General features: G+C 39.3%; 2 protein-coding genes across 3 annotated transcripts in view; both read right to left on the reverse strand.

The window, feature by feature from the left end:
• Positions 1-1,406: 1,406 nt before the first annotated feature.
• Positions 1,407-8,931, reverse strand: RAE1 (ribonucleic acid export 1). Its single transcript, XM_048322059.1, has 12 exons — positions 8,847-8,931; positions 8,293-8,389; positions 8,048-8,152; positions 7,376-7,468; positions 6,881-6,967; positions 6,366-6,452; positions 6,071-6,142; positions 5,519-5,626; positions 5,101-5,207; positions 4,935-5,010; positions 4,209-4,403; positions 1,407-2,735 (listed from the first exon to the last, which is right to left on the reverse strand). The coding sequence occupies exons 2-12, from the start codon at positions 8,380-8,382 to the stop codon at positions 2,649-2,651; spliced, it is 1,107 nt and encodes a 368-aa protein (XP_048178016.1). The 5' UTR covers positions 8,383-8,389; positions 8,847-8,931; the 3' UTR covers positions 1,407-2,648.
• A 754-nt stretch (positions 8,932-9,685) lies between these two features.
• SPO11 (SPO11 initiator of meiotic double stranded breaks) overlaps positions 9,686-24,468 on the reverse strand; it is a 217,728-nt gene continuing 202,945 nt past the window's right edge. The window contains exons 3-15 of one of the 2 annotated variants that reach the window (XM_048321809.1): positions 21,242-21,386; positions 19,071-19,184; positions 16,575-16,663; positions 15,895-15,961; positions 15,576-15,684; positions 14,899-14,985; positions 13,575-13,611; positions 13,242-13,351; positions 12,261-12,360; positions 11,709-11,746; positions 11,002-11,078; positions 10,694-10,805; positions 9,686-10,436 (exon numbers count right to left, since the gene is read on the reverse strand). In XM_048321809.1, coding sequence (XP_048177766.1) covers positions 10,317-10,436; positions 10,694-10,805; positions 11,002-11,078; positions 11,709-11,746; positions 12,261-12,360; positions 13,242-13,351; positions 13,575-13,611; positions 14,899-14,985; positions 15,576-15,684; positions 15,895-15,961; positions 16,575-16,663; positions 19,071-19,184; positions 21,242-21,339 — 1,158 coding nt within the window. In that variant the 5' untranslated portion in view covers positions 21,340-21,386 and the 3' untranslated portion in view covers positions 9,686-10,316. The remainder of the gene's footprint in view (positions 10,437-10,693; positions 10,806-11,001; positions 11,079-11,708; positions 11,747-12,260; positions 12,361-13,241; positions 13,352-13,574; positions 13,612-14,898; positions 14,986-15,575; positions 15,685-15,894; positions 15,962-16,574; positions 16,664-19,070; positions 19,185-21,241; positions 21,387-24,468) is intronic. The other variant, XM_048321808.1, reaches the window with a different exon arrangement.

Here is a 24,468-nt window from a genome sequence, read left to right on the forward strand (position 1 = left end):
TGAAAACTAAAGAAGTTATTTTATAAATCAAGCATTCCTATGGTTAGCTTTGGGTACATTAGAGCCTTACATTCTTCAGTTTTTTTGGACAAGGTTACTGCCATAGAAAAGCAAGTTAATACATCTCCAGAAATGCACTAATACGTTAAAGGGTGTGAATAAACTCTCACTTATTTTTGATGCTTGAAGGGATACAGCTGTGTGTACTTTATAACAGAACCTCACAATAGTTCCAGAGAAGAGTAAATTGCCAATGTGTTCTCTTAACTTGGGTAATGGAAAACAATTCAGTTCAAAGCCTGACTCTCCTCCCAGCTGAACACATGTAATGGGCACAGCAACATAATGGAAACTATGTTCTTCTAAAATTAGTCTGAACAAGTAGCAAGTGATGACTAAATAATTCTGAAGCCTCACTGACAAAGAAATTGAGTCCAGCAGAATAAGTACTCAACATATTAACACACAGTGAGTTATGAAACAACTCACCAGTGCTGGCCTCAGTGTCCACTCAAGTAGGTGCAACTCCATGGGATCCCAGAGAAATGTACCTGCTGAACTCACCTATTTTCTCTCATTCACATTGTTAAGCATTTAAACAAAATGAGATTTATTAAAGCAAGAAACAATGACACATTCCATTCCTCCCTGTTTACACCAGTGGGAGTTCTGCACACATCAGTGATCACATATACTTCATCTTGAGCCTGCAGTTGCTTGGTGGCATTCAGTTGACTGGGAAGTCTGGAAAAATGTGCTAACAACCAAAGATTGCTGCATAACAATCACAACCTTAGGGAAAAAAGTCAACAGAAACCAAAGAGATGTTTGAGAAAATGACCAGCTACCAATATAAGAGCTGGGAACTCTTTCTTACCTTAAAGAAAACAAATAGTGCATGAACATGAAAGCTCAAACTATGTAAAACAGAGGTAGCAGGAAAAAAAAACTATCTTGAGAAATAAAACAGAAAAAGATCATCCCTCAACAAGGAGAGTTGGATGTATTTCAAGGACTTTCCTCTATACCAACAAGAAATACCCATCCAGCAAAAAACTGATGAACACAGGGAAGAGTCTGGAGTGAAAAGACAGTGGCTGCAGAGAGTTTGAAGAGTCTATGATTCATTTGTACTCACGTTGTCAGGTATTTGGCTGCAGAAATAGCAATGAACTGATTTCAGTCTCACAAAACAAAAGGTTTCTCACACCAGTTCTCCCAATTCTTCGAGGCAAACCCACAGGAATAATTCATAGTGAAACAGCAGTTGGAAAATGCACTGGATTCCCAGCTGAAGCAGCTGGAGGAAAAGGACTTTCATTAAATGTCTCTGAATTACAGTAAAAGGACTTTTAAAAGTGAAGCACATTACCTTGCCCACATTATTATAACAGAACTTTTGAATATAAAAAAGCATTTAGTAAAAACTTTATTTGAAATGTAGCATGAATCCGTAACCATCAGCATTAAACCATAACAGTTTTACAGAGAATTTGTACAATATGACATGTACTTCTACACATGCTCCCCCCATCGCCTTTTTATTCAGTCATTATCAAACAAACAATAGTTAGACAGGAATAATAAGCATTCACTTCCAAAAAGAAAACTTTGGCATGTATACAACTGGCTAGTTAAAAGTAAACAGTGGTAGATTCAAGTCAGAAAGAGACCCACTCGTTTTGTTTCACAGCATTTTTGATCGGGATGAAGCTCCCCAGCACTACTTTCTAGTTAATACAAAAATGAGTATTTTTTTCAGTTGTGAACACCCTGTTACAGGACAAAACCATGTTAAGAGAGATGTAAAAAACTCAACTTTTAAATCTAAAAGGTGTCAACTTCAAAGCAGTTTAGGTCAAAGGGATTTTGCACACATTGGTTTGGTCATAAATAAAACCTTTAAAGGTTTGCTCGTGCCCCTGAACTCTGTGTCACTGAGCTATTTCACCACTTGGCACCATTGCAACTTCTCCTTTGAATTAGAAAAAGCAGTTTGCTCAAAAGTCATGTCCGCTGCAGGAGTGTCAGAAAAATCTAAAGTTTGCACTGGGCCCATCTTCTGTCTTGAGTTTCTGTCACTGCTGTTGGCCCCACCTTCCTAGTCATCTACAAAAGAAGGGAAAAACTCTTTGCAAGGCATTTCTTCCTGGCATACAGCAGACAATGCTTCCATTTCAAAAACCAGAAAGCAGTGAAAGAACCCTGAATTATTAATAACGAAAACAAGCCTCCTTTGAGAAGAATTACTGGTGATTCTCCAAGTACTTACAAAAAATACAGTATTTATACAACTTCTCCAGAACTATTATCATTAACATATTTTAATGTAGTACTAACAAAATAAACCCATAGATACAAATGGTTGCACTTCAAAGCAGGAATATCTACCCCAGTTGTTGCTTTTGCTGCAATTTCATTATTGCTGTGGAACAGAGAGTGGTTAAGTCATGTCAATACGAGCCTCTCTTTCTTATACACATCAGAGGATCTAATTTGGAAAATGCTCTCCAGCAAGTCAGAATACATTTAGTGTAATTTTTACAGTTCCTGCTAAAAGTTTGTGATCCAAACTTGAATAAACCATGGTGCAACAGGGCACAAATGGCAGAAGAGCAGAACAAGCAGAGGAGCTTGAGTCAGACTCGCTACTTCTTATTCCTGGGCTTCAGCTCCTCTGCCGCATTTCGCAGAAAAATGTAGTTTTTCTTTTGTGGATTATAGAATTCATGACCCTAAAGAGAAAAATAATCTACATTTAATCTCTTCAAATAAGAAATATCAGCATTATGTAAAATGTAAGAATATAAATATTCCATTGGTTTGGTTTATTAAGATTGAAAGCATTTAAGACCAGATATTGGACCACACTGGTGGATTAGAAACAGCTCAGTTTAACAAGCAATTACAAGAACTATACATAAAGTAAAATTTAGGACTTCTATCCATTTTTCAAGTACAAAATATTTTTAGTAAAAAAAAAATAACCATATATCTCTAGGTTCTACTCTACAGATGCAGCCTAAGGACTCAACATGATTTCTTTTAAATGTCATTTTATGCAGAGAAGAAACTAAACCTTTAATGGCCCACCCAGCTTCACTTTATATTTTCTATCTTTTAAATGACGTAAGGTCACATTTTTTCAAAGTGAAGCCCAAGTTCTACAGGCAACTGCAGAGCTTTCTGTTCCCCAACTGCAGATGCAAATGTGCTGTTTTGCATAATCATATAATTTGCATACACATTACCAAATTAATAGCCAAATATCCAAATCAGGGAGAGCAAACACTAATAAAGCTACTGAAGCCCAACATGCAAGTTGGAAATTACCAACGCTATGGACAAGAAATGGTTCTGAGAAGGAACTTACTTAGTACTTAGCACCTACTGATTTTACTACTTAATACTGGTTTACAGATCTGAAAGATACCACTGCAGTCTACCCAAGCATCAGAACTGCAGAATTCACCTGCTCTGGCACCAACAAATAAGACTGAATACAATGCAGTGAATTTTGCTCTTTATGACAGGCAGTCGAGTTAATCTATGTGATTTCTGCATTCATTTCACTCAAAACCACAAGGAACATTATCCTCCAAGCACCATGAAAATTAGTTACATTTCAAGCTTGCTGGCCCTCTCTTAAACTATTAGGAAGTATTAATTTTCCACAGATTATGGTTTGCTGTGTTTCTGCTGCATCTGTATTGTTAAGTCTGGAAGACAAATACATAATTAAGCACCATCAAAAAGCCTCACTGAGTGGCAGTGAAAATGTAATACAGGGCATTCAAACACTGGGGGTGCTTCTAGTCAGTCACAGCTTTATTTCCTGCACAGGCAGCAGAGATGTGCATTTCACAAGCTCTGTGGGAAGCTGTTAGGGTGCCACACTGCTCTGCGACACTGCCCATGGCACAACGTGTGTGAGCAACCACAGCAGCCTCTGAATCAGGGAATTTACATTTTGCTCATCCACATTTGCAAACCAGCACTGTTTAGCAATCTTGTCCAGCTGAAGATGAAACACCACAAATTCACAGCTTCAGTGCTAAACTTCATCAGGTGGCCAAAATGGCCATTCTAAATTTTCTTAGGAATCAGAAAGACTCAGCTACTATTTATAAAGAACAGGAAAAGCTCCACAAGAAAAAGAGTTTTAGTTATTAACTGCAAATATGAACGTGAGTCTAAACCTTTCTTACCTTTGACCAATCATAGCTGGAAGCATAAGCAAATATATTGCCATTGTGGTTGAAACAACAAGCAGATATTGGCTGGTCCAGTTGCTCTGAGGTTTTTAGCTTTGTCCGTGCATCTTTATCCCAAAAGCTGAATCTCCCATCAGACCCTACTGTGGCCAGAGTACCATGGACAGGGTGGAATGCTATCCCATTGACCTGCAGAACCATACAAAACACCATGTAAAAAACCACACACAGCAACAGGTGATAGGAACACTCACAGCAGATGTCCTGAAGCCTGCAAGAGTAAATACACAAAACTTCTACTGGATTAGTAGTACAACTCTTAATTTTTAAAAATATTTTCAGATATATTTTTGGAGAAAAGACCCAAAAAACAACCAAAGAAAAGTCACCAAAGCAACAAGAAAAGCACCATCTTTTTTGCCTAGTACCTAGTAATTCAAAGCATAATGCCATTATACAACTATTGTTTCAATATCTGCAAAATTAACAAGTGTCAACTCCACTTGTTGACCAGAAGATTCAATGAAACACTGATCTAGTGCTTGTTTTATGGGAAATATAAAAATTTGCCTTTCCTCTTATGACTGTGACAGGTCTTCAAATGTGTCTAAGATACCTTTAGGCAAGATAAAAGGTCAAGAAGAACAAACAATTCAGAGCCAATTTTGTATCAGGAGTGTACAGTGTATATATGATAGATGGTACATGTTGGAAACTCACAGCATAGATGTCCTGAGGTGCTGATGTGTTTGTTCCATTGGAGCGATGGCATTTAAAAGTGAAATTATCTTTTGCACTGGGAAGGAAATGAAAATTTTTATTAAAAAAGGCTTCTTACTTTCATCACTGTGAACTGAGCAATTAGGATGTTTTATTAAATACTTACGGATTTGGGGGGTTGATATAATGAATAGCTACTCTCCCTTCAATACTTCCAAGAGCAAATCCAGTTGGTTTATTCACTTTGTCTTTGAAAATAGCGACACAGCGATGCTTAATTAGAGAAAGACAGAAAGGAGTTTTAGAGAGAGACATATTTTCCACAGGGACACAAAACTGGTATCACAGACATCAAAGCAAGGTAAAGCAAAACCACTAACAAGGTCAACAGATTGGTCAAATCCTGTTGAGAATTTGGGCAACAGTGTTTAAATTTCTAAATCCTTGTGAAGATCAGCAACAGATCAATGGCAAACCAGGTGACTGCCATGCTAAGAAAACTTGGGGTTGAAGCACTGCATGTTTTTACAAAAAAAGTCAAGTCCAGAATGTCAACAATCTGTATAAACACAAATATTGTTTACCTGGTGTTTAAGAGGAGACTCTATTCTTCTAAATTCAGAAGGCTGGTTCTCTAACTGATAAACTATCAAACCCCTTTCTGCAGTGGCCACAGCTGCCATAGGATGAACCTGGGTAAGGTTGTAAAACAGGATGGAAGAGATGGAGGGAAATAGGAAGCAGATAAAGAACAAAGTTAATTTATTCACTTATCTTCAAACACAAGTCAGTTTTGCCCTGCCACTGAGAAATTAAACACACCAAAAATCTTTTAATTATCAGCTGGCTCTTCCAGTGTGAAGTGCAGTGGTGGTTTACAAACGTGTCCAGAACTAAGGATAGGTCAGTCCTCGTGCTGATTTTTGTGATGTTAAAAGGACACTAAGTGTGTTTTGTAGGACGAAAATCCCTATTTTCCAGGGCCTGATCAAGAAGATCAGATTGTGTTCTACTACTACAACCACACAGAGATCAAACACTAACAGTATTCAAGTACTCTCCTAGAGAAACCCCCAAAACTTATTACTGCTCCCAGTTACCCAGCTGGCACCAGTTTACCACATATCCTGACTTACCACATCTGCACAGTAACATCTTTCAGGGAGCTGCAGTGTCATCATAGGTGTTGGTGAACGGGTATCCCAGAACTGATGGGAACAGAGAAATAAACAAACTTACACTCGGAGCTCCGGATACACTTAAAATTGCTACAGGAGAGAGAATATAACTGGCACCAAGTAGTGCAACTCTCTGAAGTGAGGCTATTCATTAATTATTAGAGCCTAATAAAGTAATTTCATTTCACATAAATATTTTTATACACAGATTACTAGCACACTTTGTGTCCATTTGTTCAGGTAAAAATCATACCTTCAATGTTTTATCCCAGCTTCCTGTCATCACACAGCTGTAATTTGGTGCTTTAATCCAATGGATAGTCTTCACAGGAGCATCATGCTGAAGAAAGAAAGGACAAACACACATGCAAAAAGCAATCGTTAGAGACTAACTCTCTTATTAAATTATAACTGGTAACTAATTCTAGTCACCATAATTACATATTCTACAAACAGACATTAACTTCTAATTTGAGCATGTAAACTGTAATTCCTGTTATTGTTGCAGCAGAAAGCTGGTATTTGTGAACTGAGCGACTTCTTAAAATTTTTTTCTCCTCTAATGCAGCAGGGTGACTTAGTGAGATCACTGCAGCGGTGGAAAGAGCTCCCTTAAGTAAAACAGAGGAAACAGGTGCAAAGGGTTTTTAAACCACTTTGATCACCTGTTCAGGTGCACTTCACTATCTCAAAAATATTAAAATTAGAAAGATAGCTTTTAATAAATACAGAAAAAGAAAAAAAATTAGTACTTTGGGCTTTACTTACTTGTGCAATCTGAATTGCTTGATTACTGTTGAGATCCCACATTTTGGCAGTTTTATCACAGGAAGCAGTAAATACTTTACTCCCATCCTAAACAACAAGAATAAACCCAAGAGATTAACCAGCTCTACTGGAAAACAGTCAAGCCTCATCCTCTTCTAGTAACAATGTAACATCAATGTAACATGTACAGGGATTGCAAGACAAAGAAGAAACAGAAAGTCAAATTTATTTATGACTATATCATAAAAGAACAAACAGTGCTGGCTTTTATCTAGCTTTTAATACACTCCTAACTTTTAAACTAACTTTCAGCCTTCCTACATCCATGCCAGCCCATCCCATTAGGACACACTTAGTACACATTTACAGCAATTTAAGTCTACACAATAACCATGGGCTGCAGCTACATGTGGCACCCGTCTGTCTGCAAACCACACACCAATTTATTCAGACTTTGGGTAAAAAATGTACATTTGTTTTTAAGTAAGAACATACATCACTCCAGCAGGCATCTAGTACAGGCCCTGTGTGCATCTGCTGAGCCTTTGGAATTGTCTGTCCGTTATCCTGAACTTCCCAGCAGCGAACCTGTAACAGGAGAAGCAAGTGCAGATTTAACGTATTAACAGAAACTTAAGAAGACTTGTCTTGAGGACCCCGGCCTTACTTTATCCAACAAAAAGTATGGTTAGAAACACCAAAGTTTGGTTTTTTTTCAGAACTAGTGAAACCTTATTTTTTCTGCTTATGTTCCTTTTACCTGTAGAGGCAAAACAACCCTGCAACTTCAATTTCCACCTCAAGAGAACCTTGCAAACCTGTAACTCCTCATCACACTGTCCTGCATAACCCTTAACCCTCAGCAGAGCACAACAGTTAGAAAACATGCCCACGTTTGTCTTCCTTCCCTGCCTGAGCCAGCTAGGATGTCATACTTCAAACTAAAAAAACTTACATGATAACTTAATCAAGAACCTAATCTTTTTGGGTTTGTGCTGCCAAAGCGGGTGATTTATCAACCATGTCAAACTTAGTGCCTTGGTACCAGACATAAGCTTAGCAGTTCTTCAACAAGTTAGGTTTGCAGGTACCCTGCACAAGCTTTTAGGATCCCATTTTGCAGTTTAGGCACTTCATTCATCTGCATGTCTAACTGAGAGTACTTACATCATTTGCCCATGATCCTGCAATGAGGAAATTACCCGGCAGTGTTGGCGGACTAAATGCTAAACAAGATATGCTGTCATCAGGTGGAGATGTTACTTCAATATCCTATAAAGGACAGGAGACAGAACACAATTTGCCACATTTTAAAACTGTGAACAGAGCTCTTGTTACTTCTACAGAACGAGTCAGTAGGTTTTGCTGTGATACATGAACACACACAGCAGCACAGGGGCTGACACACGTACTTTCATCGGGTTGTGGTTATCTGCTGTCGTGCTGCCGAACATGCTGGTACCTCCGGTACCAAACCCCGACGTTGATCCGAAGAGACTCATCCTTGCCCTGCGAACGAGTAAAAGGTTGAGCCCTGCAAGGCCCTCAAGCGTGCCCAGGGCCGCAGCCAGCACACCAGCACGCCCCTGGGATATACAAATATACCAAATAAAATAAAATAAAATAAAATAAGACACTTCTCGTTGCTGCTGGATCCTCCACACCTCCCGGCTGCCCACCCTGCCGCGGATGCCTCTCGGGCCGTGCCCTGGCAGAGCCAACCCCACCAAGCCCCTCACTGGCACCCGAAGACTGCGACACCGAGGCTGCCCCGGGAAGCCCAAACCCGAGCCCGGCCCGGGGTGCTGCCCATCCGGCGCACGCCCCAGCCGGGGCTCCCTCTGCCCACCCCCGAGGCCGCCGCTCCGCGGCGCTCCCTCTCCCCGGCCGGCGACACCCGGGGCGGCCCCTCAGGCGCTGCTGCGGGGCCGGGCGGGGGTGCGGGCCGGGGTCCGCCCTCACGCACCGGTGCGGGGCCCGCTCCGGCCCGGAACCAGCGACGCAGCGCAGCGGCGAGCGCGCGACGGGCCGCGCCTCCTGCGCACGCGCCGCGAGGAGGGGCCGCGCCTGCGCCCTGGGCGGGCGGGGCGGGGCGGTCACGGGCGGTCAGGGGCGGTCAGGGAGGGGCCGGGCGGTCAGGGGCGGTCAGGGAGGGGCCGGGCGGTCAGGGGCGGTCAGGGAGGGGCCGGGCGGTCAGGGGCGGTCAGGGGCGGTCAGGGCGGGGCGGGGCAGTCAGGGGCGGGCGGGGCGGGGCGGGGCGGTCAGGGGCGGTCCAGGCCCGGTCCTGTCCCGTCCCCGCCCCGCCCCGCCCCGCCCCGCCCCGCCCCGCCCCGCCCCGCCCCGCCCCGCCCCGCCCCGCCCCGCCCCGCCCCGTCAGAGGAAAAGGGTCGATCCCGTTTTCTTTCCCAGGGCGGCAGGAGACGTTGCAAGTTGGGTGTTTTTTGGGGATGTCCCTGACCCTCCTGTGGTACAGCTGCTGCTGGACCAGCCCTGTGTTCCCGGGGATTACAGTGCCTGTGCACCTGGACACCAGCCATCACTACGCAGTTGTAACTCTGCCACTGTACAGTAAATAAAAAGGACATTTCATTCGAATTTCATACTGATGAAACAGCCATTAAAAAACCCTACTGAAAATATCGTCTGTAATATCCATGCTAATGACTTTAGAGATCAATTTTGGAAGTATTTTCTATGCAGTCAATCTGGCTCCCTCGTATTAAAATTATTGTACATTTTAATCACCAGTTTTCTGCTTCTCTTTAGTGTTTTAGAGCCAACTAAATAAATAAAATGAACAAGGGATTCTGTTATAATGTGCATTGCTAACAGGATTGTTTATTAAATTCTTTATCAGTAACATCTGCTTTCTTATTTGTTCATTGAAGACAAATAGTAATTTGATTGCTGAAAGATTTATAGCTGCTTGAGATATGCAGTAAGGAATTATTTCTGGCTTTTAGGTCTAAATTTACAAAACCCCACAATGCTGTACCTAAAAAAAATTCCAAAATGAGGCATGGGCAATAAATCCTTAACAAAGTCTTTCACTCCCTTCAAAAATAAAAAGCATCATCTTGTGCTTTAAGAGAGAAGGCAAAGCAATTCCTGGATACATTTTTGAACATTACCTTTTTCTGGCCAGAAAGAACATATTTCATTATCCTTTCTGTGTGTAACACTGCATTTGGCACTGTTTCACAGCAGAAACCACAGAATGGAAGTAGGACTATTCTGCAAAAATCATAATTACTCTTATGATTTGAACAAAAAAAAAAAAAAAGAGAAAATTATACTCTAGCTACAGTGATAAAGAAACTGATAAAGAAACTGAACAAGAAACTGACACATACTCCTTTGTCTCTGCATTTTTTTTTCTTAAGTGCAGTCAAAATAAATCAATATATAGAAAAACATTTCATTTGCAGACCAACATTCATAGCCATCCACCAAACTGCAGTTTGTTTGGTAAATAGACTCTGGACAGGTAATCTGATGAGAGAGAAGTTAAAACTTGAATTTCAGCCTTCAGTTTAGATGCTGCCATAATTTCCAGCTAAAAGAGAGAGAAAAAAAAAAAAAAAAGAGGAAAAATTAACGTGTAGGAAGTTAAGTAAGGAAAATCCATCCACTCATTGTACACGCATGTGGAACTATGAAGTGGTTCAGAGACATCCCAGGGCATGGGCTTTCTCAATCTTGCCTTCTTTTAGGGCTACAAAATCTGACTGGTTCTGCTATCCTAAGAGGTTGTCAGACAAAGGATTTGTCCTGTGGGGAGTAAGAAATAGAAAAGAGCAGGTTTATACATACCTCTTTTTTCCACAGTGGCTGACAAGCAATGTAAGGTCTCTTTTGAATACTTGCTAACTTATTTTCATCTTGCTTTGTAAATGGAATCAGGGCATCTTTGCATATGTTTAATCTACAAAAAAAAAAAAATTCTTAAATTTTCTCACACACTTAAAAATATATTTGTACAACTTATTTCTTTATATTAAGCCAAAATAATGCATGAAAAGAATAATGGATTTAAATGGATTTTTGTGCAGTAAGTCAGACTGCATGTCCTGTCTATGAAGCAGAATGATACTCCTGTTTCTTTTGGGGGAATAACTCACCTCTTGAGATCAGATGGAAGGAGACCAAGCCACTTGATAGAGGGAACGGTGAGATGATGGGCCTCAAAGGACATGGACTAAAATAAGAAAGGACAGCTATAATATCCAGTGAGCTTTAGTTTAACTTGGGATGATCTTTTTCCATTTCTCTACTGAACAATTCATCCATCTGCTCCTGCCCTCTGCCTTCACCTCTATCTGCCTGCCTTCCTATTGTGTTTCCATACCTTGTCTGTAGCCATGTAACATGATAACACTTTTTTGTCCCTCTTGCTTCTTCTTCCATAATGTTCCACACTAACACAAGTATCCCTAAGCAAATTCTCCAGAGCAGAATCTTTACCAACATAACATGATTTTGTGGTGAATCACCCATCTCACAGTTAAGTCCTCCTCCTTCATTTCTAAGGCAGAAAACAAAGTCAAATGGTAACCCTTTTCTATTTGGACTGTCTGAAAACCACCTATGCAGCAGAGAAAAACTGAAATATAGTTAAAGGAAGCAGCTGGCAATGCTATCCAGTTTCTTTTTGTTGCAGGATGAAGCTGTTTCTGCAGACACACAAGGCCTATAAGTCACCTCTTTGTGTTGAAACAAAATGTTAAAAGGCAGTGCCCATTCTGGCAAAGGCTGTAGCATTTCATGCATTCCAGCTTCCAGGCTGGGCTACAAAACAACGTATTTGAAGGGGAAAAAATATACTTACCACAGATCCATATTTGTAGACGCACATTATTTCTACACCTGGGTTGCAGAATAGCAAAAGTCAAGTGTCTGTTTGTCTGCACAATGGGCACGTTTAAGGAGACTGCTTAAAAATTCAGTTTTATGGCACAACAGTTATGGCTTTAAGATTAGGGAGGTTCTTATGGTTTACATATATATTTTAGATTATGTCAAAATAATCAGAATCTCAGTATGTCACCTTCATATTTTTAAATGTTTCACACTATCTGTGCGTTGTCAATTTAAACCCAAGCATAATCAGCTTTTACACATTGTCCAACATCTAATATTAAAAATGTCTTTCTCTATCCTGTGTAATTCATATCTCTTAATACTATTGCTTTGAGCAGCTGCTTCTCACTTTGCAGTAATCTTCCTAATTTCAGGTGGGATCAATGTAGCTACATCACCTTCCATCACCTTCTGATTGTGTTGGATTTCTGAACTCTCAGAACCTTCCCGTAAGAGTGAGAAAGGGCATTCTGAATGAATTTTGCTTTCCTTTTATGCCTTTGAACCTCTACAGATTTACCATGTGGATCTGCATCCATAAGGGTGAAAACAGGAATTTGAAAAGAATCCCACAGCTTCCTGACCAAAAGTCGTGTATTAAGATCTGGTATGCCTCTTCCCTAAAGAAAAAAAAGAAAAGCAGATGGTTTTAAATTAAGTGAAACAACATCTGGCTACATATGTGTTTACATTTGCCATTTAAAAGCAAGCAAACAAACAAAATGCTGGCAGAAACGTTTGTCCAGCAGCTGTTTTGCAGGGAAAGGTCTATGCTCCTATTTTGGCTTTGTGCAGAGGGAGGGCCAGGCTGGGAGCAGCCGGGCAGGTGTTCTGCATTATGGGCACTGCAGAAGCATCAGACATTCCTCTGTTCAAGGGGTTAATTTATGAGGCCTGGGAGCCGATGTATAGATGTACCCTGGTGTCTGCATAGGCTGGTGTAAGAAGACCACTTTTTTATCTTAAAACAATATTTATGTCACAAATGGAACAATATAAAACAAGTTCTTGCTATGACTGACTGAAGCTGGACCATTTGTGGCAGAGTAGGAGTGCTTATCTCTCTTAGGAATGGGGAAATGTTTTTCCCTCATTGTATGCATATTTCATTTACACATTCCTGTTAATTCCCCAGGCTCTGTAGCTCTTTCAGTACAATCCAAAATCAACCAAATTCTGTTTCATTTGGTTTTGCAAAATCTCAGGTCCTGAAGGATAAAAGGTCACTCAACAGCTGAACTTTTCTGAGACTGAGCAGCAGCTTTGCAGCAGCACAGGAAGCTGATAAGCTACCAAGCTCTAAGGAGGTGTTTGGGGGAAATAAGTCTTTAGAATGTGTGTTTTGTATTTCTATGAGACTAATTAAATTTTTAAAATTATTGTTAAATATGTTTCATATTAATTTTATTGTGGCCTTTTGCCCAAGTTTGAGCAGCTCTACAATGCTAAAGTATTCCTTAAATTGGGTGTAGCTGGAGGATATGAAATGCAAGATGCATACCGTGATCATGATACATGGGGACACTTTATTGAAGAAGTCATCATCCAGGAGTCTCTGAAAAGTTGCATCTTTTTCTACAATTAATATAAATTTGGCATGTGAGGTTAAATCTTTTGTGTTAAGGCTAGCTGCATGTAAAATGATCCATCACACCAATCAATTAAAACCAACTGCTCTAAAATATCTGTTCTGGAGCCAAGAGCAGTGATCATGACTCAATTTCAGAGCCAACAAGGAAAGCAAAAATTACCAGAACATTGTTTAACTTGGAATATTTCTTGTTTTTACTTTATTTTTTTCTGTCTACGATTAGAGTTCTTGCTCAAAGGATACTTTTAATTCCTTGAACATTAGATGGCACAGTGACTGCCTAAAACAACAAAAATGAGATTAATCATTTTAAATAGAGAAAATGATATATTTTAAAATAACAACATTAGGTAATGAAGGACACGATTTTATCCTGAAACACCCATTCCTCCTCCATATGCAAGATCAGTTCTGACATTTTCACCTCTTTACAAGTGTATTCAACTGTTCATATGCACTATGGTGTAGGGGTTTAGGAGTCCTCTTGTCATAACAAGATGCTTTTTGAAAGTGTTTGTGCCACTGTTGCAGAAAATTGTTCATCATGTGGACATGATGGAGATAATGATATCCTGATGAATGTTTTATCTGTCTTAGCCAGAAAAAAAGTCTGCTTGGTGTGAAGATTGCAAATTTAATACAGACTTAAAACATTTAAACATTCTTTTCAGAAGACCATTAAATCTTTTCTTTTATTAACCTATAACCTGATTTTATGAGTATTTTCAAGCAACAACTTGAAGATATGGTAATATTTACTTTACATCTCCAGTTAGGATTGACTCAATCTGGCAAGCATATGGATGAGAAAACAGGAACTGGGGGAAGAACTTGGTCAAAGAGAATGTATATATGGAAGTGTGTGGTCTGTTTTAACTTCTGACTGTAAATCACCCCCAGTGCCAAGGTGGAACCACTCAGCAAATAAAAATATGGAGATCAGTGACAGGAGACTTTATGCTTACAAACAAGGTGTAATGGGCAGATGGTTACCTTTCAATATTGAAAGGACCAAATAAGGCTTACAGTGGACACATTTTTCAGAAAATTATGACAGTAGTCAGCAAGTCTGAGTTCTATTCCTGCTTTCATACTCTGTACTGCTGTAGAAAATCTTTCAGGACTAGGCCAGTTGAATCTCATCTCCTTAAATCACTCTTGACTTGTTTTCTCACTCTGCTAGAATTCAATCTATTGAGACAGGAATGCTGTATGTTCAGAGTGGCCAGGATTCTTTGGTTCAAGAGCACCCATTTGACAGAACACTGTAATATAAAGCCTAAGATGTATAATATATACACCTTCCCCTGCAAGGCTGCTGTGGCAGAAGGTAGTGCTAAAACCCACATCCAAAGATTTATTCCTGGTGAGTCTAGAGCTAAGCTTCAGAATTACAATACAGTTAAGCAATATTTTCATCTGTTTTATTCACCCAGGTTGTAATGCCTCAATTTGCCACAAGCAGAGGTTTGTGAAAATTGTACACTGTAACCTGAGCTACAAGGAGTGCAGGATATCTTGTACAGGCAGATGCTGTGGATCGCTGTTTGTGGTTTACAATACATACTGTTGCACTGCAGGTACAATTCACTTTTGTACCATCCTCCTCAGTGTAACTTAAATTACCAGCAACAAAACCTTTAGTTGTAGACAGCTGGAAAAAACAGTAAGTTGTATAGAGTAAATGGGAAGTTACTATATTGCACAACAAAGCAAGAAATCTCTGAAAAGAATTGTGACTGGTACTAAGCAGTGATTCACTGCCATCAGCCTTTTAAAAACTAAGCAATGTTTTGTCCTCATGGACATAAAGCCTTACTTAAAATAAATCATTTTAGATACCAGGGAACCCTTGTCAGACAAGATACAAGTAAATTTGACAGGTTGTTACACTTCCGATACACTTTAAGTTTTCACTTAACCCCCAAGTTGAGCAATTCACTGCTCAACAGGTGTCTTGAACTCTGAAGTTTAAGCACTGCCTCCACTAGATGATAACAACCCCTGCGATTTTAGCTGCTACTTTGTCCCAAACCCTTTGGAAAACAGCAAAGTCTATAAATTTTCTGTGACAACAGAAACCTTTTGAGTGGCACAATAAACCATAACCAGGTTTCATTAGCACCAATGAGACTTTTTATTTTAACTATTTAATTCCGGCTGATAACTTTTTGTGATATTTTCCCTTTCAGTTTAATAAGATCTGGAAATAATGACAAAAAACATTGATAAGAAGCCACTTACTACATGTAGACTTCTCCGAGGAATCTTAAGCATGCAAGAAATGTCATTGATTATTTGGTCCACAACACTTTGGCTACCAAACAGTAGAGTATCTGAATAATATATATCTCTATCAAGACAAAATATTGTATTTGCAATTAAAATACTGAAACAGCTGCATGAGAATTCACGAGAATTTTATAAAGAGCATGGTTAACCAGATAAACCTAAAGCATTCCATGTACATGAATCCTACGGGTTTACATCCTATAGGTTGATTTTCACAAAAACATACTTAAAACACAGCTTTATTTGAAATGGCAGAAATTGAGCCTGTTACCTTTTAGTTGCATAAGTGTTGCTCTGCACCATCTTGTAGATCATAGATAATATTTTGAGCATCAGAGCTGAAAAAAATACATTTCACAAAATATTCTATCCGTTTTCAGAAATGCATATACAATCATTTGTCTTTATATTAAACCATACTTTTGTATGGTTTTTGTCCCATAAATAAAAATTTGAAATGTATTTTAATATCAAAATACAGAGAAACTGTACTAATCAATAGACTCATTAATTTCTAGCATAATGAGAAAAAATATGAGGGAGTTAAGTGAGGGAATGTATGCTCTAATGTCCAGGCCAAGAAATGAAATGACTGAGTTAGAAAAAGAAATGAGCTTATTGTCTGTATTCCAAGATTCCTTTCATGGTCAGATTTTTGAACAGGGGGGATGTTTTTATATCAAGACCTTCTGAATATGGTTTTAGTTGATATCCATTAAGGGAAGGAAGAAACTCTAAGAATATTGTATTAATTTCACTGTCACTCACTATAATTTAATAGAGGAAAGAAGAGAAAAGCTGAAAGGCTGATCATAGTATCAGGTTATATCAGCCACACACTTCCAAACTGCAGTGCATAATATTTTAATTTTTGGATGTTTTTAATGAAGTTGGGAACTAAGGGGGAAAAAAAAGCCCAAGAACTGTGCTTTGGACTTTTTTTTAACTTACCAAATCTTTTTGCTGATTGAGGGCAGTCACTTCTTATCTGTTTTGTAGTGCACCGTGGTATCATCTGCAGACCTACAGAATCTTTAAATCTGACACATTGCAAACAAATAAAGTAAACTGCAAACTCCCTGAGTACATATAAATTGTTCTCTGCAAGGTAACTCGGACTCAGAAACCCCTTTCCTATAATCAAATGCACCAGTGCTGTTTTCAGACTCAGCACAGAAACCATCAACTTGGGTGGGGTTGGAATAGCCAAAGGAAAAAGACAGGAAAGAGTTTCTCAAGAAGATGCTTCAAGACTGAATTAAAGCATAAAGGGGATAAGTTTGCAGACAAAAGTACAGACAATAAAAGCATTTTATACATGTTTAGAACTGTTAATATATCAGCATCAGTTATTACTTAGTATGAAAACAAAGGAATAAATGAGAAGAACAAATGTGAATCATTATTAAAATAAAAATCCAGTCTGACACAAATGACTTTCTGATGTAGACTGTATGGAAAAGTGTTACTATTTCAGAATACAATAATATTATCCAATTTATGCCCTTAAATTATTATCAGAATAACTTAATTGTATTCTGTTATTAAGTGTGGGAAACAATAATACAGTCCATCCTGCTCTCTAAACAGTTACTTAACCTAAATGAGCTCCCCTATTTCATGCTTCACCATTTCACATGTGAAGGTGAACATTTCACCAGAAGGATCAGTGTCCTTATTTTCTTAAGGACATTTCATTATTTTACTTAAAATTATATTGGTGCCTTATGCTATGGCAGTCCTATCTCTAAAGCATTCTTTTTCATTTCAAAGTTTTGCATGTACTTTTAAAAAGTACTCGTGGTTTAATGGCTATAATTTTATCTCAAACCACATCATGTTTCCTAATCCGTTCGTCCAAGGTTTTGCTCCACGCATCCTTTGGGTGGCAGAGCACACCCGCTGCACAAATCTACAGGGACAGCCCAATGCAGCATCTGCCTGCCAGCTTTAAAGTAACTTTATTGCCTTTGTATTGCAACATTTTAAGGTTATTTGTTCTTCTCTGTTGCCTGCTCCCAACACTGTAACCGAAAAGGAGGAAAACTGTAATCAAGACTCCCCTGAATTGCTCAAGTTAAACCTGGATCGCTCCAATCCTTCCCAGGACGCTGCTTACTCCAGCAGAGTAGTATTCTGTAACACATATCTGAGATTGCACTTTTCCACCAGAAATAATGGTTCTGCTCTTTTAAATGTGATTGATGACTCTTATTTTTAACATACTGTGATCTTAAGTCGTTTTAATTTGAACATTTTCCCCCATATGTGTTCAGATGGTAACTAACAGCTCACATTTGTTTTTCTAGCATGGAATGCCATTTCCCCAAAGACTGCCAAAAATTGCAAAACTTTGTTAGAGTATTTTAATTTTACAGACATCTGAGTGAAACATTTTTGTCAAACTATCCAGACACAAACCATTAAATTCCCTGGAACCTACAAGCCTTTCAGTTAACTGATTACCTTCAGGCCCCTCAGGTTTTTTGATTGGCAGAAGTTTATTGTTCTCATTAAATGAGTATTCCACCAAAGTGTTACGCCTGGAAAGTTTGCTGTGCTTCCTCAACCATAAACATTTGTAATGTGTCCACTTACAAGCACCTCTGCAATCTTATCAATCTGAATATCCTGTAACCCATTGATGTCCAGAGCTTTTACAAGGCCAGAGATAGATTTGTGTCTCCCTTTACTCTTTTGCTTAATTAATTTAAATTAGCTAATCTCTCAGGTTTGGGGATTTTCAGTTTAAATGAGCTCCTTGGAAAAATACTGTTGCACAAGAAACTTTTACAAATCACAGAGTGTGATGTAAAGGAGGACAGGTTTCTTTTTTTCTGATCCTGTCTAGATAAACTGGCATAAGATCTGAAATTTAGAAAACATACTGGAAACTTCATTTTGCTGGTGATGAACTCAGCACACAACACATAGGTAAGAAACACAACAGAGAGAGGTGAGATGCATCTTCTCTGAAGAATAAAAGGATAAGTTTATCACGATCATTTGAAGAGGTAAGATACCGTGAGGAAAAGCAGGAAAAAAGAAAAGAGGAAGCACTCAAAGGGTTTGGAGGACAGAATTGCCAGTAATTTCTTCCAGCCTAGAACAGGTTTTTTCACTCTAACACAACCTATCATTTCTGGTTTCTACTGCTTCCAGAAAAGGATTGTTTATGGGACCTCCCTTTCCTTTCCAATCCCTATTACAGTAGTTTTACATTTCCCTTTATGCTATGGTCTGCTATTTCTTAATACATGATGCCTGTTCAGAGTGGTTACTAAGCATTACTTTTTATTTGTCCATTACTTTTTAAAATTATTTATTGATTCTACTGCTTATAGAATGATTATGTATGATTAACTTTTCCGGAAGTTACATAATCAAATTCATATTTGTGACATTTATATTAATAGAAGGCAGGACTTTTAAATATTTACTACTTACTCTATATTCCTCCAATCTGTTCTGTTAGCCACTGTGAGAACAGGTGCTTTTTTTTGGGCCAAGCTTTGAAGTACACCTTGGATAACATTTTCTATTGCTTCAAGAACCTCAGAACTGAAACAAAGACAAGTAATGACACAGATCATATGATAAATTCCAGTTCTACTTTATTCAACTATCCCCACTCTTAAAAAAACCATGTACGCCAAAACTGTTTACAGCATATATTTGTTTCATTAAGTGTGGAGGAACACTTTTGTTTATTAATTTTGTTTTGCTCAGTTTCCCTAAAACCTCTGCCTTTCCATTCCAGATGCACGACTAGAGGACACGATTTAAAGTATATTTCTATTCAATCCTACAACCATCAAATTTTTCACCAGCTGAACTTTAAGACCAACTGGCTGGTCTGTGACTAATGATTAATGTTTTACTATAAATGAGGTAATATTGGCTTTGGCCATGATTTTGGCAAAGTTGTTTTTAAATGCTATAAATTTAAAAAGTGTTCAAGAGTACAAATACTTCCTGTTGTACCATTGCACATTAACCTTTTGATCTGCTGCTCTGAACAAACTGTTAAGGATTTTAATTACATGAAGGCTTATTCTCAACAGATGCACCATGAAAAGAATAAAATCTGTATCTTTCACCTAAAAAGACAAAGTAGCCTTGCAGCAGATCCCTTACAGCAAAACTCCAGGCTAGTTTGAGTGTTATGACAGATGCTTTTTATTTTCATAAGCAATCTGACTCCAGCATTTCAGCTGTCCTTAAAACTGGAAGTGTACTCTACACTATCCTAAGTCTAGGAAGGAATTAAAGAATTCATGGAACTTATTTTAGCTCAAAGTTTTATCAGCAAAGTCCAAAGTACCAATTCTGTCATTAAGTAATATACAGGGAAAAGATGAGTCAATACCAGTACATGCCACACAAAATGAATTATCTCAAATCAGCAAGAATGATTTTTAAAATCAATCCTTAAACAATAATGAACTGTCACTAAAGCTCCCTTCAATCAGCTGAATATGTTTCTTCCATTTTATAGCTCAGCTTCCACACTCTCTCCACTTTGCTGAAACAAAGTTATAATTTTTTTAGAGTAATTTAAAGCTCCACCATAAGAAAAATTAGTGTTGAAGACAATAAAAAATCTGTATGGGCAGATGGATGAAAGAACAGATAGGTAAGAATTCTAAATCATGTCATTGCTTTGATACTCATAAATATTTGACTTATTCATTTGATTCTGTCCACTATAACTATCTTAATATTCCAGATGTACTTCAAAGTTTGCTGCAGAATTTGCAAATCCAGGTTTCTGTTCCAATCCCGATTTCCCCCTTTGCTAGCTAACAGAAATTGGAAATGTAATATGTAAAATGCAAAACAGGAGGAAGAGGACAGGAAGTCTCCATGTACCCCCCGCTGATATTCTGTCTTTTTGCAGAGATTATCTGAATTTTAATAAGCAAACATATGACACTGGCCAAGTATGCCTACTTAAAATTCACTGTGGTTTAGTTGACAATGACATCTGAGCAGATAAAGGGAAGGTGCTGCACAGCTCACGGGGTTTGCCAGTCAGCAAACAGGTTGCAGCAGAGTGGATACTTGTTTCTATATAGAAGGAGAACAGATCTTCAACATAAATAGCATAAAAGATTCATATTATAGCACCTTTAGCAAGGTAACAGGACACACAAAAGAACAGTTACAAATAAAAATCTGCAGTGCAATAAACCAACACACTCCAAAACTTAGACCTGTGCATTGCTGAGGTCATGAGCCAGAGACCAAGAACTCTCCAAATAATAATGTTAATATCATTTTCTTTTTAAAATACCTTCATGATGCTCCCAGACTGTTCTAGCTGCTGAGGCTGATTCACTGTATACAGAAAGACTCTTTAAAAATTGACGAAGGTTTTTTTGTTGATGTAATTCAGTATGCTTGTTTTGTCACAGTTTTCTGTATTTCTGTCTGTAGCCACAGACTTTTTGGAGAGGTCTGAGGGAATGAAGATGCTGTTCACAATCTGACAGCCCGTTTGTTTTTGTATTGGATTATGTTTTTGCTTTAGCATGAGCCTATTAGGTGCAATGGTGTTCTACCTACTTAAGCATTATCACAGAAAGAGTACAGGTGCTATTTTTCACATTTTTTACCTGGGGACGTGGCTCTCCTGACCAGACTGACTTGTTTCCCTGAAGCTGGCCTTGTTCCCAGCTGGCATTTCAGTGGAACACAGATCGTGCTCCTCCATGAAGGCTGGTGCAAGTCAGTCCAGCTTCTCTGGATAGGGAAGAAGCCCTGTTAAAAAGAGACAAAAGAGGTTACCACAGAAATTAGAAATGGCTCTTCTGTGTGCTGGATGTAAAACTCATAATCTGAGCTCAAACCACAGGTCAGAGACAAAAGGCAGACATTTTCTCCAGAAACCAAAGTCAAGATTTTCCTGCCTTTCCTGACTGACCAGCTGAGGGCTTCTCCCACCCTTCCAGACCAGCTAAGGGCTGTACCTGCTCTTCCTGACCAACCAAGGCATTCTCCCACTCTGACTGAGAACTTTGCCCACCTTTCCAGAATGATCAAGGGTTTTTCCCGCCCTTTGTGACCAGCTGAAGTCCTCTCCCCGCTGTCCAGCTGAGGCCTTTTCCCACCTGTTCTTACCCGATGAGGGCTTTCCCTGTCCTGACTGTCCAACTGAGGCCTTTTCCCAGCTGCTCTTACCTGATGAGGGCTTTCCCTGTCCTGGCTGACCAACTGAGGCCTTTTCCCACCTGCTCTTACCCGATGAGGGCTTTCCCTGTCCTGGCTGACCAACTGAGGCCTTTTCCCACCTGCTCTTACCCGATGAGGGCTTTCCCTGTCCTGGCTGACCAACTGAGGCCTTTTCCCACCTGCTCTTACCCGATGAGGGCTTTCCCTGTCCTGGCTGACCAAGGGGTTTGACGCCCTGAGGCCTTTTCCCGCCTTTTTCTCACTGACCAATGGCTTTTCCTGCCCTTGCTGACAGACAGGTGATGGCCCCGCCCCCCCGCTCGGGCCATGGCCTGCGCTGGACGCTGACCCTCAGGCCCATCCACGGAGCTGATGTCTGACCACAAACTCCACAGCACCCAGGTTTCTGGAATGAATCCAGCCAGGCTGGCTAGAGTGTGGCCAAACAGCTGATCAGTACTTTTCTCGTCTGGCCATTTTCCTCTTCCCGTAATCTCAGATGTCTGTTCCTGGCTGGCGGGAAGCTGGGGGAAATGGAACTCCAGCGCAGCTGTTGAAACATCCAGCTCCTTCCCCAAAGTGGAGTTCAACTTCTACTGAAATTAAAGATTTAATGCTATTTTTTATCATTTGCCTTCAGCATTCTGAAACTTTACGACAGTCTTGTGATATGTTGTCAAACCTTTCTGAATATGCTGTTAAAGTCTTGTGTTCTGAACGAACAATAAACCCCGATTCTAAGAGCCATGAATCACTGGTTTCCAGAGAAGCTAAAACTAAAGAAAAGAACACTAAATTTTGTAGGGTTTATGGCTGAACTGGGATGGCTGTTATTCACGTGGCATCCCTGGCCAGAGGGCAGCGCTGCAGAATGGGCAACACAGACAGAGATAATGAATTTGGGAAGAAACCCAGCACATTATGAGTATTTTGGTGCATTTCATCTTGAGGTGTTCGGCCTTTCCTACAAAAAATCCAGTCTTTCACTTCAGAATGTTTAAATTCATGGTGATTACAAAGAGAAAATGGAGCACTCCTGGGAATCCTGGTGCAGGCCAGAGGAGCAGCCCCCCTGGTACTCCTTGGCACGCTCTGGTTCTGCAGTATTTTTGTGTGCAGACATCAGGGCTCCTGCACCATCTGCTCTATGGCAAAAAAACCCCAATTATTAAAAACTTAAACTTCTCTTACCTTTGCAGTTATTGTATAGCGAGCGGTATTTTCAACTCCTAACTATGTCATCATAATTGATTCCTCATAGTGGTCTCTCTGAGAGCGTTAGATGTTGCTTAGGATATAAATATCTTAAAGTTTGTCCTTTCTAGAGAAAAGTTTTCAAAACCCGCTGTTGATAACATCATGTTTTATGCACAGCAGTCAGCAGTGTTGGAAGCTGTTCTCAATCCAAGTCACAGCCAGCAGCATTTCAAACACTGCGATGCTTAGACTTGTTAGCAAGTTAGATGATGTAGTTTTCAAAATGTTGCTCCATTAGCTACTGCCACTGAACCTTTCTTCTTTGGTACTCATATGAGTGAGCAGTCTAAATCCAGCCTGGCTAGGTAATTAAAAAATTCATGCATTGATTTATTCAAGGAAAACCTCAGGCTATGATGATATGAGCACAAGGTGCTTCAATTAACAGAGAGAAGCCAAAGAAAGGGGAATGAATAAACTGAAACTTTCAGGTCTTTCATCTTTAGGTATCTTTAAGATCACTCCGGAAATATTTATGTAAAATCTCTGTAGCTCTTTCCAACAACTTGACATCAAAATCAACAGATTTTTGTTGATATGGAACTGCCAAAATTATACCATGCCCCCAGCAACAGATTGCAAACAAAACTAAATACATCAACTTAGGAGCAGCCAATTTAATGACTTAGTTCTACTTCATAGCATCAAACAGCAATCATAAAAAAACTAAACTAAAATACTTAGTGTTTATATCTGAGTTAAGAAAACAAATAACAATAACAAAAATTTCCATTCTTCAAAGTGAATACTGCACACATATATGTGAATGTATCTAACCAGATAAATTTGTATCCAGAATATGATAAGTAAATGAACTACAATCAATAAATGAACTAGCAGGTTATTTTCCTAGATTCCTCTTTATTTATTTTCCCTTTTCAAAATCTGCTTGTCAAAAAGCCCACCAAAATTAAATTCCAAATACTGACTGCATGTGTTTAAAAATTATAGAAATATGTATATATACATTTATAGATAAATGTGTATAAATATATACTCTAATATGTATTTATATACATTTTTTTATATGTATAAGAAGGAAAATTACTAGGAAAGCAAATGGGGAGCCATTATGAAATGTTAAGATGGGAAGAAGGAAGTGAAAGCAGCAGTGGAGGGATGCAGTTCTCATGTCCTGCCTCTACCAAGCTGTGCAGTAGATGGCACCACAGGTGCCACAGAAAGTGTTACCGCTCAGAAACTGCTAAATTTAACACTACGATGAAACAGGAGCCCCATCTATCACCTGCCAATTACACGAAAAGTTACTCATCTTTTTTCTAATGAGCAAAGCCCAGAGAAATAGGAGATGAAACATCAGTCACTGCTAACAGCTCACAACTTCAAATGGGATATCGCCTTCCAAACAACACGGGTGGTTAAAAAGAACAACCCAAAACTAAGGCATGTGTGC

Source organism: Corvus hawaiiensis, chromosome 17, assembly GCF_020740725.1.
Source record: "Corvus hawaiiensis isolate bCorHaw1 chromosome 17, bCorHaw1.pri.cur, whole genome shotgun sequence".
NCBI classification, from domain to species: domain Eukaryota; kingdom Metazoa; phylum Chordata; class Aves; order Passeriformes; family Corvidae; genus Corvus; species Corvus hawaiiensis.

Excerpts from the sequence above, each read along its gene's own strand:
- RAE1 (XM_048322059.1), bottom strand. The coding sequence starts at position 8,382 with ATGAGTCTCTTCGGATCAACGTCGGGGTTTGGTACCGGAGGTACCAGC. Across the intron at positions 6,453-6,880 it reads AAGCAATTCAGATTGCACAA|CATGATGCTCCTGTGAAGAC; the intron begins GTAAGTAAAGCC and ends TTCTTTCTTCAG. Across the intron at positions 5,627-6,070 it reads GATGTTACTGTGCAGATGTG|GTTCATCCTATGGCAGCTGT; the intron begins GTAAGTCAGGAT and ends AACCTTACCCAG.